The sequence below is a fragment of the Alternaria novae-zelandiae genome (assembly GCF_023758075.1).
Source record: "Alternaria novae-zelandiae strain BMP 2774 chromosome Unknown scaffold_14, whole genome shotgun sequence".
Classification (NCBI taxonomy): domain Eukaryota; kingdom Fungi; phylum Ascomycota; class Dothideomycetes; order Pleosporales; family Pleosporaceae; genus Alternaria; species Alternaria novae-zelandiae.
The window spans coordinates 652,613-666,375 of record NW_026056974.1 but is presented as its reverse complement, the minus strand read 5'-3'; the positions used below and the strand labels follow the sequence as shown (position 1 = coordinate 666,375).

At 53.5% G+C, this 13,763-nt stretch overlaps 5 protein-coding genes across 5 annotated transcripts; 4 read left to right on the top strand and 1 right to left on the bottom strand.

The window, feature by feature from the left end:
• Positions 1-66: 66 nt before the first annotated feature.
• On the top strand, positions 67-2,568 carry J4E88_007078 (uncharacterized protein; the record flags this gene model as incomplete). The annotated part of the gene is made up of 6 exons (XM_049400699.1): positions 67-117; positions 167-734; positions 786-825; positions 890-905; positions 955-1,114; positions 1,253-2,568. The coding sequence occupies 6 exons, from the start codon at positions 67-69 to the stop codon at positions 2,566-2,568; spliced, it is 2,151 nt and encodes a 716-aa protein (XP_049253647.1).
• Positions 2,569-2,880: 312 nt separating this feature from the next.
• J4E88_007077 (uncharacterized protein) lies at positions 2,881-4,044 on the bottom strand (the record flags this gene model as incomplete). The annotated part of the gene is made up of 1 exon (XM_049400698.1): positions 2,881-4,044. The coding sequence occupies one exon, from the start codon at positions 4,042-4,044 to the stop codon at positions 2,881-2,883; it is 1,164 nt and encodes a 387-aa protein (XP_049253646.1).
• A 1,026-nt stretch (positions 4,045-5,070) lies between these two features.
• Positions 5,071-5,781, top strand: J4E88_007076 (uncharacterized protein; the record flags this gene model as incomplete). The annotated part of the gene is made up of 3 exons (XM_049400697.1): positions 5,071-5,086; positions 5,134-5,529; positions 5,594-5,781. The coding sequence occupies 3 exons, from the start codon at positions 5,071-5,073 to the stop codon at positions 5,779-5,781; spliced, it is 600 nt and encodes a 199-aa protein (XP_049253645.1).
• Positions 5,782-7,405: 1,624 nt separating this feature from the next.
• On the top strand, positions 7,406-9,497 carry J4E88_007075 (uncharacterized protein; the record flags this gene model as incomplete). The annotated part of the gene is made up of 3 exons (XM_049400696.1): positions 7,406-7,484; positions 7,540-7,850; positions 7,896-9,497. 3 exons carry the CDS (start codon positions 7,406-7,408, stop codon positions 9,495-9,497), a joined length of 1,992 nt encoding a protein of 663 aa, XP_049253644.1.
• Positions 9,498-10,386: 889 nt separating this feature from the next.
• J4E88_007074 (uncharacterized protein) lies at positions 10,387-13,602 on the top strand (the record flags this gene model as incomplete). The annotated part of the gene is made up of 2 exons (XM_049400695.1): positions 10,387-12,813; positions 12,865-13,602. 2 exons carry the CDS (start codon positions 10,387-10,389, stop codon positions 13,600-13,602), a joined length of 3,165 nt encoding a protein of 1,054 aa, XP_049253643.1.
• Positions 13,603-13,763: the final 161 nt, after the last annotated feature.

The window sequence follows — 13,763 nt, the reverse complement described above, 5'->3', positions numbered from 1 at the left end:
CACTCCATCAAGTCGACTTCAACCAACCTACACCCCACCACAACCGGAACGTTCAAGTTACTCAACATGGGAAGGCTTGTCACAGTCTCTACATCTAATTTGAATAATTGGGCTCTTGTGAGATCCTCTGTATACTGTGCGATGTACACTGCTTACACTTTTCCAGGATTGGGAGGGGAACCTGAATCGCATCAAGGAAGCGATCAAGGTCGCCCAAGAAAATGGATCACGCTATGTCACCACGCCGGAACTGTCAATTCCTGGATATGGGTGTCTCGACCACTTTCTTGAACAAGATACGGTCACACACAGTTGGCAAATGCTAAACTCCCTGCTTGTTGACCGCGAACTCGACGGCATCATATACGATGTTGGCATGCCAGTTAGGCATTCAGGCAATCTTTACAACGCGAGGATCGTTGTACTTGACGGCAAGATATTGTTGATTCGACCCAAGATGAGCCTCGCGATGGCTGGGAATTATCGAGAAGGCCGATACTTCATTCCCTGGTCTGGACCCCAACGCGTCGAGCACTACGAGCTACATGAGCTTCCCACTACTGCACGCTCTCTGCAGGATTCAGCTTTCGTCCCAATTGGGGATGCCATAGTGTCTGCCCTCGACTGCTCAATAGGCTACGAAACCTGCGAAGAGCTATTCACGCCTCGGGCGCCGCATATAGACTTGAGCTTAGCGGGCGTGGACATCATCATCAATTCTTCAGGTTCTCATCGTAGGTTCTCCATGTACAAAGCAAGGGAATCATGCTAACTTGTCATGTCAGATGAATTGCGTAAACTGGATACACGTCTCGACTTGATCAGGTAAGTTCTGACTGTACGAAGTTCATGTGAGACTTACACTGACATCATGTCTCTACCTTTACAGAACTGCGACATCCAAGGTATTTCCGATCTAGCTATACTAACTACTTGTGAGACTGACTACTGCAGTGCGGTGGCGCGTATCTTTATGCCAATCAACAGGGATGCGATGGTGATCGTCTGTACTACGATGGCTCCAGCATGGTCCTCGTGAACGGAACCGTGAGAGCACAGGCATCTCAATTTTCCTTGGAAGACGTTGCGGTTATCACAGCAACTATCGACTTAGGTATAGTAGTCGCTACAAATAGCTTTAAAGGAATATTACTAACTTCTTACTAGTATGTTTCTCTTATGCTAAGCTTTAGCTGCGCAGCTGGCAAAGCTGTTCGACGTCTTATTGTTCGTGCTAACAACTGATAGGAAGAAATTTGGTCATACAGGACAAATCCCTCGCGGGGCCTACAAGCTGCATCAGCTCCTCGATATGAGCGCTTCAGGGCGGATTTCCGCCTGTCGTCTGACGGAGACTTTGATCCCAACATCCGCCCAACTCCAGTACAGCCGCTCCGCTACCATCGACCCGAAGAGGAGATCGCCTTGGGACCTGCATGCTGGCTTTGGGACTACCTCCGTCGATCCGGTCAGGCTGGCTTCATGCTGCCCCTCAGCGGAGGGATCGATAGCTGCGCCACCGCAACTCTGGTATTTTCCATGTGCCGCCTCGTGTACAAAGCAGTGCAGGACGGGAACAAGCAAGTTCTCAAGGATGTCCGCCGCATCGTAGGCCCTTATCACGGCGAAGACTGGGTACCTACAAGCCCACAGCAAATATGCAACGGCATTCTTCATACCGCATACATGGGAATGTCTCAGCAATCAAGCACAGAGACCAGGAGCCGCGCTAAGAGGTTAGCGGAAGACATTGGCTGTCACCATGTCGAAGCGGAAATTGATGATGTGTACACTAACACGAAGAACGTGTTGACGAAGGCTACGGGCTTTACGCCACGATTCAGGGCTCATGGCGGCTCACACGCTGAGAACTTGGCCCTCCAAAATATCCAAGCGCGCACACGTCTAGTGCAAGCGTACCTTTTCGCCCAGATGCTCCCATTGACTAGGGGCAGGCCTAATGGGGGTAGCCTTCTGGTCCTTGCCTCAGGAAACGTCGATGAATGTCTGCGCGGATACCTCACCAAGTACGACTGCAGCAGTGCCGACCTCAACCCCATTGGAAGTATTTCGAAGAGCGACCTCAAGAGGTTCATTGGTTGGGCGGAAAAGGACTTCGACCTGCCCATTCTGAGTGAATTCATCGACGCAACCCCAACGGCCGAACTCGAACCACTCACAGAAGACTACGTCCAGAGCGACGAGGTCGATATGGGCATGACCTACGCAGAACTCGGTGTCTTTGGCAAATGCCGCAAAGAGCTTAAACTTGGTCCATACGGAACTTGGGTTCGCCTAGCACACGAATGGTCCGACAAGTATACTCCCGCCGAGGTCGCAGTCAAGGTCAAGCGGTTCTTCCACTACTATGCCATCAATCGCCACAAGATGACGACAATGACGCCTTCCTACCATGCGGAGGCATATTCGCCTGATGATAACCGGTTCGACTTGAGGCCTTTCCTGTACCCGCCTTTCTACCAGAACTGGAGCTTCAAGTGCATTGATGAGGAGGTGGCGAAGTGGGAAAAGAAGAAGCTGGAAAAGGAGAAGGTGGAGAAGGCTTGAAGTATGCGATGACGTTGGCTTTTCTTGAGGGAGGTTCATGAGAAGTCGTGGAGGCTACATGGAGTCTTCGAGTCTCGAGTACCAAGGATATCTGACTGCTAGATTACTGCATTCATGTAGCGACATGAAATGAGATCATGAGATAATTTCTGTAGTCAGCAAACAATTTCATGAAAATCAAATCTGACGTATATACTCTAGTCGTATTCGGCTATCCATATGCTCAAAATAGCATGATTGAACGGCATATCTACCATCATACCCATCCCATCGCTCTAATCAATCATAACGAAAGAAACAACCCATCTCATTTCATCTCAGCACAATATCCTGCTTACTCGGACTATGCTTCTTCCACTCATCCTCATGTATCCTCGCAACCGCCACCCTTTCCGCATACTCACCCACCCACTTAATGAGCATAACATTCAGCATCTTCCACGGCCCCATCTCAAAACACTCATCATGATCCACAACTCTCTCGTCCCATATAAAACGCTGTCCATTCCAGATCGGCGTGCCAGTCGGATGCATAGTATTCGACCCCGGCTTGCTATTATCAGGATTCGGTTCGCGCCACAGGTTCCGGGAAAGCAGCACGAATTCGAAAGGACCGGTAGAGGAAGGTTTCGAGAGCTCAGATTCGTAGTCCATGATGGCGCCGCAGGTTTTGCCGTCTGAATTGATCAACTGTGAGGATGGGGTTTCGTTGCCTTCATACGTGTTGGGTTCTGCGGTAAACGCATCCGCACTAATAGTCGCTGCCGTAAAGCGCAGGGTGTTGGACTCGTTGGTGTGGTCTGAGCCGCGCGGCGCGTGGAAATAAGGCGGGTATTTGATGCGCAGGGAGTTTTCTTTTTCCCGTCGGACTGTGTATTGCGCCGACTCAGGACCGACGTGGAAGTGTAAGATCTCGGATTGGAACCATTCGCCCTCGCTGCGTGGCAGTTTGTACACATCGGGGCAGGTTGTTGGGTCGAATGGGAAGTTTACGGGGCCGTCGTAGGCGGTCCAGCTCCAGGATGGTTCGTTGTTGTCTTTCCTGGTCAGGTGGCCGGCGGGACACCAGAGGAGTGAGAAGTCAAAGACTGCTTCTGGTAGCCCGTGCAGAAATTGGCCCCCGCATTTCTTCGTCAGCTTCTTGAAAGGTTTCGAGAGGTCTTGCGGTGAGTCGGTTTTGTTTGGCGATGTGGTGGTGCTGACTAGTTGGTTGTATCTCCGGAATCCGTGGAACCAGTTCTCGATTTCACTGAAGTCTGTTGGGTCTTGCGATTTGTTGCTTGCGACACTGGCGTTGGAGGAAGAACGGAACCTGGTGACAAACTCTATTATCGACCCGCGGCGGCTAGATGAGCTTGAGCGTGGTGATCGTGTGCCATCGCTGTTGCTGAATGTTAACGCTGGTTCTGGTGCAAGTAGGCCGTTTGATGTTGTAGGCCGCGACTCTTTTTGCGGTGATGTCGATCTTCGAGACATGGGACGGCGTATCCAGGAGGGCGATAATCGCTCAAAAGTAGAAGGTGGATCTGTTGACATGACGAGCAGCGACATTGAGCGGAGATGGAAATTTAGATGTAGGCTGAAGTAGTGAAGTGGTAGTTGTCGGCGGCGATGGTCCAAGCGGTGAGTGTTGTGCACTGTAAGACTCCTACTGGCAATGTGAAGCTTCAGACCTCGAGTGTGTCACAGAGGCTGCTTTGCCTCTTGTATCTGACTCTATCAGTTGCCGCTGCGATGACTGCGCCCCTTTACGGCATGTTGTGTTGTCTGTCAGGGAAAAGTGTGCGTGACGACTTGGTTGCGGACACTAGGAGGCTGTGCATGATCTGGATCACCGGCTCCACAAGGCCCCAATTATTTGCTTCGAGTGGACGCCAGCGGTTTCCAATGGAGTCGCATCTTTGCCGAGATCTGTGCCTGGGCATCAGTTGCTTGTTTCCCCAGATATCGACAAGATATGCATGCAGCGCCCAACCTCGCGCAGGTGGTGCAAGGTGCCTGTAGCGTCGCTAGACTGGGGACAGCGCTGACAGGGAACTCCTCCACACTGCACATTAACCTTGAACGACAGACGCGGCCTCACTAGTTACTACCAACGAACGCGTCAGTGTCGCGTGTCGCAAGAATGGCATACCACAGGGACAAGCTTCCCCTAGTGTTAGCTTGTCTTCGGACTGTGCGAGCGCCAATGAGGGTGGCGGCTTGGGCTGCGCCACACGTCGATGTGACAGTCGCAGAATGACGGCGGCCAAAGTGAAAGCCGATGGCGAGCAGAACTGGGATGGTCCAACGGAGGTGGAATTGTCATGCAGTGTGGGTCATGATGTGGCTGATGAGCGCCACCTGCGCCACAACTGAGGGGTCGCACCTTCCAGACTGCAGGGTCTCAGGCTGCTGCTGTGACGCGTCTACTCCGCGTAGCTTCATAATTTCAGCTGGCAAGGACATCCGCCAAAACCACAGACCCTAATCCGGACTTGCGACATCTGGAATACCGCCACCATGTCGGGCTACGAAGGTAGGCAGGAGCGACTGTGTGCGCAACATAACAGCTAACCCAGACAGTCGAACACAACATCTCCACCGAAGACGACAAGTCGCAGCAACCCTCGCGCCGACCAGACCTCTCGACCTTCTTCTCGCAGCTTGAACTCGTGGACACGTCGGATCCCAGCGCGCACACAAATGCCAATGCTTTACCGCAGCCCGAAAACATGGCGGCGGCCTTCCGCTTGCTTGCCAATGCTTTCGAGACCATGCGCGGACGACCGGCGGACGAGAGCAACGAACACGGGGATCTGTTAGCGAGTATGATCGAGATGCTCCGTGAGAATGCCGACGATCCGCCCACAGAACTGAAGGGAGTTCCAAACAGCTTCCTGGATGAATTGGAGCGGGTGCCAAAGAAAGCGCTGAAGCCTTCTGACACCTGTCCAATTTGCGTGAACCCATTCCTTGAAGGTACGTCGCACGTCTCAAAGACCCAATGGAGAGCTTGAGAGCTTGGCTGATGGTTATTGCATAGACAAGTACCCACTCGTAGTCCAGCTGCCCTGTCACGACGATCATCGCTTCGACCTGGACTGCATAGGACCTTGGCTCAAGCTGAACTCCACATGCCCTCTTGATCGCAAAGAACTGTTGAAGAAGAAACAACCGCCGCCACCGCCTGCGGATGACGACGAAGAAGACTACGATGATATGTACGCCTGAAAGGTCTCACTCTGCGTTACGTTGCGTCGGAGTTTGGGAATACCAGCAGATAGCGGTTGAACATAGATGATCTCGATCGTCACGCGCACACGCGGAACCTTCCCGGTATTGACAGTGATCAAATGCGGAGACATTCTGCGGGTAGGAGATTAAGCGGTAGTTTGGCGCCGGCCTTCGCTTCCAATTCATGGATCAAATGGAATCCAACATATCTCCACCTCCATAACCGTCCTCGTTTCTGACTGAACAGGTCACTCGGTGGCCTCCCTTACCAATTGTTGGCCCCGTTGTATGAGCATAGAAGGTAGCAACAGCTCCTCACTGCCATGTACGACCGCATCCACGAGTGCAAGCGCAAGCTCATCAAATCGGATGAAGGAGCCAGAAGAGCCAGCCATCATCATGGAAGCCTCACCAACAATACTACCTCTTTGTACAACCATGCCTGGCCGAGCTATGACCGTTCTCCAGTTTTCATTCATCTTGGCGAATTCAAGCATTTGAACTTCCCCACGGCCCTACGCAGAGTCAGCACATTTGGCAGCTTGCCCCGGATCGTTCTAACCGCGATTTGCGCACATGGTATCACAAAGGAACAATAATCGCCCACCTTGATCTTGCGCATCGAGCCTTTCATCCATAATAACTTCTCCTGATCGCGTTCCACCATACCGCCTGACAAGTGCAAATACCGAAAGGGCTTTGAGTCGACAGGCATGGTCGATGCAAACGCCTCAGCAAACGCCTTGGGATACTCTAGCTCTAACATGGGATCACCAGCCGTTGTTGTCATACACCTTGCACGTCAGCAGTTGTTGGGAGTATGACGCAGGTGCCTCGGTACCAGATGCATCCGTCTGCCCCGGATAGTTTCGCAAGCACATCGTCGGGGTATTTTGTAAAGTCCTCAAGCAACACTACCTCCAGCTTAGCGTGCGTTTCTATCCCGGGTGGGGGCCGCCGTGATATTGCGATGACCCTCGATACGAGCGGGTTTTGTAACGCCTGGTGCAGCACATGCGCGCCAATGCGACCGGTGACACCAGAAACTACGATCTTGAGCGACATGTTGGTAATAGGATATCCGTATCCGAAAGGCAAGTTTTCCAGACTTTGTCAACAATGCGCGTGGCTTTTCTAAGTGCGTTCGAACACGGCGGAGATAGGCCGCATAAGCACTGGTCGCGTTGTGCAATCATCCGTCGGAGCATCCTTGGAGCCGACATGTCGATAATCCAAAATTGCGAACTTCTCAACACCAAAGTACCTAGGAAATTGAGGACTGCGGATAAGAGCACAGTAAAAGCATCAAACACGAGTATATTCTACCGTACCCGTTCAGAGATGCGCTTATTAAGGTGGCCATATCCTCGGGCGAGCCTCCCTTGCCGTTACCAAGCGCCGGAGTTGTATGACTTACTAAAGTAGAGGAATTCTCGGCATCCGTTGCGGACGAAACCCGGCCGGCGGTCCGACAGCGTCAGCTCCACATCAGCATTGCCATCGCAACACCTTCACCCCACTATGAAAGTAACATGGCCGCCCCTATCAGGTATAGGCCTGTGACAGGAATACAAGATCTCCGTAAATCATACCATCTTCATCGTTTGTTGTCGCCAAGACTATGATGGAATCATTGAGTAACGCGAGTAACACTTCTAAGAAACGGCCTTCGAGAAGTCTACGCCGGGCATGCTGGGAGTGTAAGACTAGGATCCGTTTACACATTATCTGGACTACTTACTAAAGATGCTACAGGCAAGAAGCGCAAAGTTCACGGGAATGCGAGCCAAACTACCCTCAACTCTTCCGCCATCATGGACAATACCGGATCGGATCGGATAGATGACGGGAATCCATGCTCAAACCACATCCAAGAAAGGCTATGCAAACTGGAACAACTTTTTGAAAGATTTGTGTGTCGTAAAAATGCCACCGCAGGCGCCGCCACTACTGTGCCGCACAGCCCTGCCCTCACTGCCTCAGGCTCTACCGAGAAAGACATCAAACCGGATGTATCGGAACAGCGAAGCGATGCGTATAGTACTTCCTCACTGGCCGATGGGATCGTAAGTCGAGTCTATTCGTCCTACCGCCCACACTAACGTTGTCAGCTTGGGGCGCAAACATGGACTTCAGCGCCCTCTCTTCGTACTTTGGTCAACAAGTCAGATAGCAAGGGGCAGCCCTCAGACTACGACAACATTCACCGAACCCTAGCCGCCTTGTTGCCATCACAGCACGATGCAGATATCATTTTCGAATCGTCTAACGGGTGGATGATCTTAGAAGGCATCTACCGGGCGTCGAAAGAGATATATGTTAACAACGACTTGCAGTCGTACGCTCTGTGTATGCAGGCTGTGGCACAAGAGCGGCCTATCATCATCGCTCGCACATTACTGCATCTGGCTATCTGTATCAACTCGCTCCCACCCGATTTCGACCATTCGCGCCTCTCGAGCATCTGGAACATGGAGGTGACGATGCAAAACTATGTATCGACGGTGACATCGTTGGTAACCTCCTCGGACGAGCAGATGATGACGTTGCATGGACTTGAGGTGCTTTTGCTTCTAGCTCTCTACCATCTAAACAGTGCTTCGTTACGGCAGTCATGGCTTGTTGTGCGGCGCGGTCTAAGCCTGGCACATCTTATGGGATTCCAGCGCATCATTGCGCAGGACGACCTTAACCCCCCGATCCCAGCAATTTCGGACGCCAAGTCGATATGGCGCCACTTCGTTGACATTGACCGGTATCTAGGACTGCATCTCCGCCTACCGTTCGGCGCGGACGACTATCCACTTCCAGCAGACGCCAGCCCACATCTGGTTCATCGGTCGAAACTCAACTACCTGACAAGACAAGTGGCGGAGCTTGATCGCGATGTCTCGCCACAGGCATATTCGGCAGCGCTGGCATTGGACGAGCAGCTGGAATTTTCCATGAAGGAGATGCCCAAGGACTTCTGGGAAGTACCAAATATACCGTCGACAGCAAGGTCGCCAGAGTCTTTCGCCACACTGGAGCGACTGATGGTGCAAGTCTGGCACTTTGAGATGAAGCTATTCATCCACCTGCCTTACCTACTCAGGGCACATCTCGACAACCGATATGAGTACTCCAAGGTCACCGCGTTACAGGCCTGTCGCAACATCTTGATGAGATGGTTCGCGCTCCGCAACGCAAGCATCACGCAAGCCTGTTGTCGATTCGCCGAGCTTTCAGTCTTCATCGCCGCCGTCACACTCACCCTCGACATCGTCATCGAGCTAGGCACAAAAGACAAAGTCGAAGTAAAGAAGACCAAAGGAACAGACTTCGCGATGATATGTCGTCTCATCGGCGAAATGGAGAAACTGGCCAGCGCCAGCCCACGCGAAAGAATCGCAGCACGCAGCGCTATAGTACTCAAGAAGATACTCTCCTCACTGGACCCGAGCAAACAGCCTAGTGGCAAAGTCCGCCATACGATACCTTTCTTCGGAACAGTGGAATTGGAGTTTATGAAGTTGCCCATACGCCCGGTTTTCGATATTGATTCTGACGCGGGCAAGTTGATGAATGCTACGGCTACGGGACAGCATCTTCCAGTGTTTTCATTCATTGATAATTCGCTGTGGCCGCCGGCTGGTGAGGACGAGGATCAGTGGGATATAGTTCTGTTTGATGGGCTTGAGGATCGGGATACGCAGGGCAATTGGGTGTTCTGATTATGGTACTTGGAATATTTAGTCTGCAGAGGATTGTTCTCAGGACAGGGATACCACTCTGCTGCATACTCTTTGCTCTTTGCATGCTGCCCTGCGTATGCACTCAGTAGCGCAGAGGTCCCTGCGGCGTTTTGTCTTTGTTTTTGTTGGAATATGTTGTGGGCACGAGCGTACGGCCAATAAATTTTCGCTCAAGGGCCTACCTGGCGTACTTTGTTTGATATCCTCTTAGCGTAGCCTATGTAATATTTTTAGTTTGGTGTTGTTTCTCCTGCCATGATATGCTGAGGGTGGCGAATTGGCACAGAGCAGCGGGGTAAAGGGGTTTCAGTAGCAGTCGCACAGCAAGCGCGGATGATGTGATTATGGACGCGCACAGGCGAATGGAATTGGAGTGTCGTGTCTGCCAACAGGCAAAAGCAACGCGCACTAGTGTCGCCAGGTGATGCACCGTGTTGAGCTGGCAGAGGGCTGTCGCGGCAAGGCTGAGGGAGGGACTGCAATGTGCCGCTGGCTGATAGGCTGGTTGGCGCCGGCGTGAGGGTGAGGAGGGCCGAATGCATATCTATCAAAGTCTCAGCTTGGCACGTCAAGTTTCGCGTCTTTGAGGTGGTCGCCGGCAGCGTGAGCCGAGTAACAGTGAGGATGGTACTGCTAGTCGCACCTGGCTATCGGTGAGGCACAAAGATCGCCCGGCGACGGCAAACGGATCGCCTTCATCTTGGCCTAAGAACCCTGGCCTGCGACCGACGGCTGGCCAAGCCATCTCACACGACCATCTTCGCTTGCGCGACACGACTCAACGCGCTCCACCCGTGCATGTCGCTGCTCTCTCCTCCCCGGGCGTGATTGTGTAGACACCGTCACCGTCACCCACCACCCACGCAGCATGAGCACGATACTCCACGACGGCCACGGCGACTTCGGCGCCTGCACCACCCGCCATGGCGACAAAGCCGCGACGACGCACACCGAGACGATAGCAGTGAGCCACGCCGCCGCACCAGGCGCCGCCCTCAGCCTGTTCGAGTCCATCATCACCTCATACCCGCCCATCCTAGAGTCGCTCCTCGCCCAGATCTCCACCGTCACCCTCCTCGAACTCTACCACACGTCACGGCACTTGCGCCACTTCCTGCAGCAGTACCCCCTCGCATGGAAGACGCTCTCCTTCCGCCTGCCCCAGCCCGCCGTCGCAGTGGGCTCGCCCGGCAACGAGACGCCTGAAAACCGGGAACGCCAGTCCAAGGCCTACTCGCTGAACGCCCTCCTCATACAGACCATACTGCCAAACGGGTCACGATTGACCAGCCTGGACCTCTGCAACACGGCCGTGGCCGGCGTTTCGCTCATTGGCGACGTAGTTGGCCCGCGCAAGGACACCCTCCAGCACCTGTCGGTACGCGGCTGCAAGAACGTCTCCATCAAGTACCACATCGTGCCCTTCCTCGAACCCTACACACTCAAGGACGCACCCTGGATAAAGAAGGACCTCGCTCTGAAGAGCCTATACACCTACCGCTGTCGACACCACCGCCGGCGGCCCTATCTGCCCTCCTCCCTCATCCGGCGAGACTCCGATTCCGACCCCACCCACCAGCTCATCGAGATATGCCACCAGTTGGGGATATGGACAGATACAGCGTGGTGTCCGACTCCGGGCGGCAGGTGCAACCGGAGGAAGGACTACCATGCTGGAAGAGCAGGACCCCAGAACATGGAAGTCTGGGTACCCTTTGACCGGTTATGGCGATCGAGCAACCGCATTGGCCCGGTAGAAGGCACGACAAAGCTGGGCGAACACGATGGCAGATTGTGGGAGATTGCCGAGACAGGAGAAGATGGCGAGCCACTCGGCCCCGAAGACGGGAACTCCACCGGAGAAGGCAAACATGTCCCGGTGCACGAGCGGAGGAGCCACACTGCCTTTGTTGAAGAGGTCAAATGCGCCCAATGCAACGATCCCATCCTGGAGCGATGCGAGTCGTGCAGTGTCCGCATGCACTGCATGGGCTGCAGGAAGACGCTCTGTGCGAGCTGCGCCTTCAACAGGCCGATACCGAGGAAACGGGTCAAGACACGGCACTTCGCAAACCTGGCTTTTGGCAACAGCAGCACATTGGGCGGCACACTTGGTCACGCGTCAGGGTCTTCTGGACCACTGGAAGACCGGAGTCAAGAGGAGAAGGCCGACCAGAACCGCTTCTGGTGGGCCCCAGGCGCGAGCCGATCACCGAACCTGATGAACGAGGGTGCACAGGATGATGACGACTCTGATTCCGAAGACGGGAACAACGGTATGCCTGTACCACCTGCGAACCGCGAGCCTCCAAAACTGAACATGCATTGGTGCTGTCTTGAGCCCATCTTCTCTGGTGGTGGCGGCATTGCTGTTCTGGGTACTGGACTGGGTGGCCGAGGAGCGGATAAGATACGCGCAGCGCCTTTACCTCGCACAAAGGAGTATGAGGATCCGGACTTCAGCAACACACTTCGACCCGTGGACTACGTCCGGGAGTTGAAGAACAACGGCCTGTACGAATATGTGCTTGGGGAAGACGTTGATATCCTGTCGTACTTGAAGCAGGACTCGCTTGACCTGCAACAACAAACATGTCCGAGAGGGCTATGTAACGACTGCTATCGAAGCTTCAGGTGGAAAGTGTCATGTCGGGCTTGCAAGAACCCCATATGCAAGGAGCATGACTTCAGGGCGCTCAAGGTCCGCAAGTGTGGCTACCGGGACCTACATACGGAGCGGGACCATGTAAGGTCACACAACGAGCCGCCACAACGCCTCGTCATACCCGAGTTCAACCCAAATAGGGCCAGTACACCGGATCCTGAACGCACACCCACAGCATCGTCATCGCATCTAGACTTTTACTCCACAGGTGACAACGAGTCTGAGTCCTCCGAAACACCCATGTCTCAGTCGCAGATCATGGTTGCTCCCCAACACTCGTCAATCGATATGTCGACCACCACATCCTTCAATTCCATTTCAAATCCCGAGCCTTTCCAACTTGCCACCTCGCTGTCGTTTGTTCCCATTAGCTCAGGGCGTCCGCGTTCCTTCAGCGTGTCTGGCGTCCGCGGTCGACCCACAAGTGCTTGGCCGCCGAATTCGCAACGCGTTCCCATCAATCACCCTGTCACAAATCCTCTTCCCCTACCGTGCAATCCGCGGCATCCCGTTCAGTGGAGTGGTTGTGGTGCATACTTTTGCCAGTATCCGAGACCCGCAGGAGATGTCCGGCCACAGTGTCCAGCTATCCTTAAGGAATGCTCGGAGTGTGCAGTTCTTGTTTGCGATGTAAGTTGACTATCCATTTATGAGAATCACAGATTACTAACATGTCTCTAGCAATGCGCATCATCGAATCCAACTTGCACATGCACATTCTGCACTGTCAACTACCACTGCCCGACATGCACACACAAACCCAATGTTCGTGCCAAATGCCGGCTTGAGGCGGAGATCAAACAAAAGAAAGAAGAGCAACTTCGTGCCATCGCCAAGCAGAGGAAAGACAAGGAAGAGCGCGGGCAAGCAGATGAGCTGGCTGGACAGATGTTCGAGTTCTTCACAACAGTCTATGATGAGAGCACTGTCAACCCGACCATGGATGGCCCCTCATCATATGCACACGAGCTACCCATCCCGAGCCCGGACTCTATCACTGTGACAACGGAATTCGGTGTCATGGAGGAACCCGCAAACCTGACCACCATCAGTGCGTCGGGGCCTTCGCCGTACCACGCTGCCTACGATCATTCCGACGACGAAGAGAATAACGTCGAGATGACTGAAGACGTGAACGAGGAGGTGGAGGCACTTCAACAAGGACTGGCACAAATGCACCTCACCCCCGTGCCCGGCATGAGTGCCCACATACTGCATCTACCGGTAGACGTCGAGGCTGAACACGTTCAGCACGACAGCGAACAAGAACAGACTGAGGAAGTCAATGATACCGGTGCAGAAGCGGATGTCGATACCGACGAGCTCGACGCAGGTGCCGAAAGCACCTTTGTCGATGAGAGTGGCGACGACACTCTGGGCGGCGGTATTCTCACGCCTACGACTACCCTCACAGCATGAGACGCCACTCAACAACTTCGACAGTCCATCTCAAAACGCGAACGCACCGCATCGCTCATACAGCTCACTTCAACATCATCCACAACGGAGAGAAGAAATACCAAATTGCACTTTAACGGAGTAAACAAAGGCTAAGGAAACAAACTTTGTCTCTACGGAGC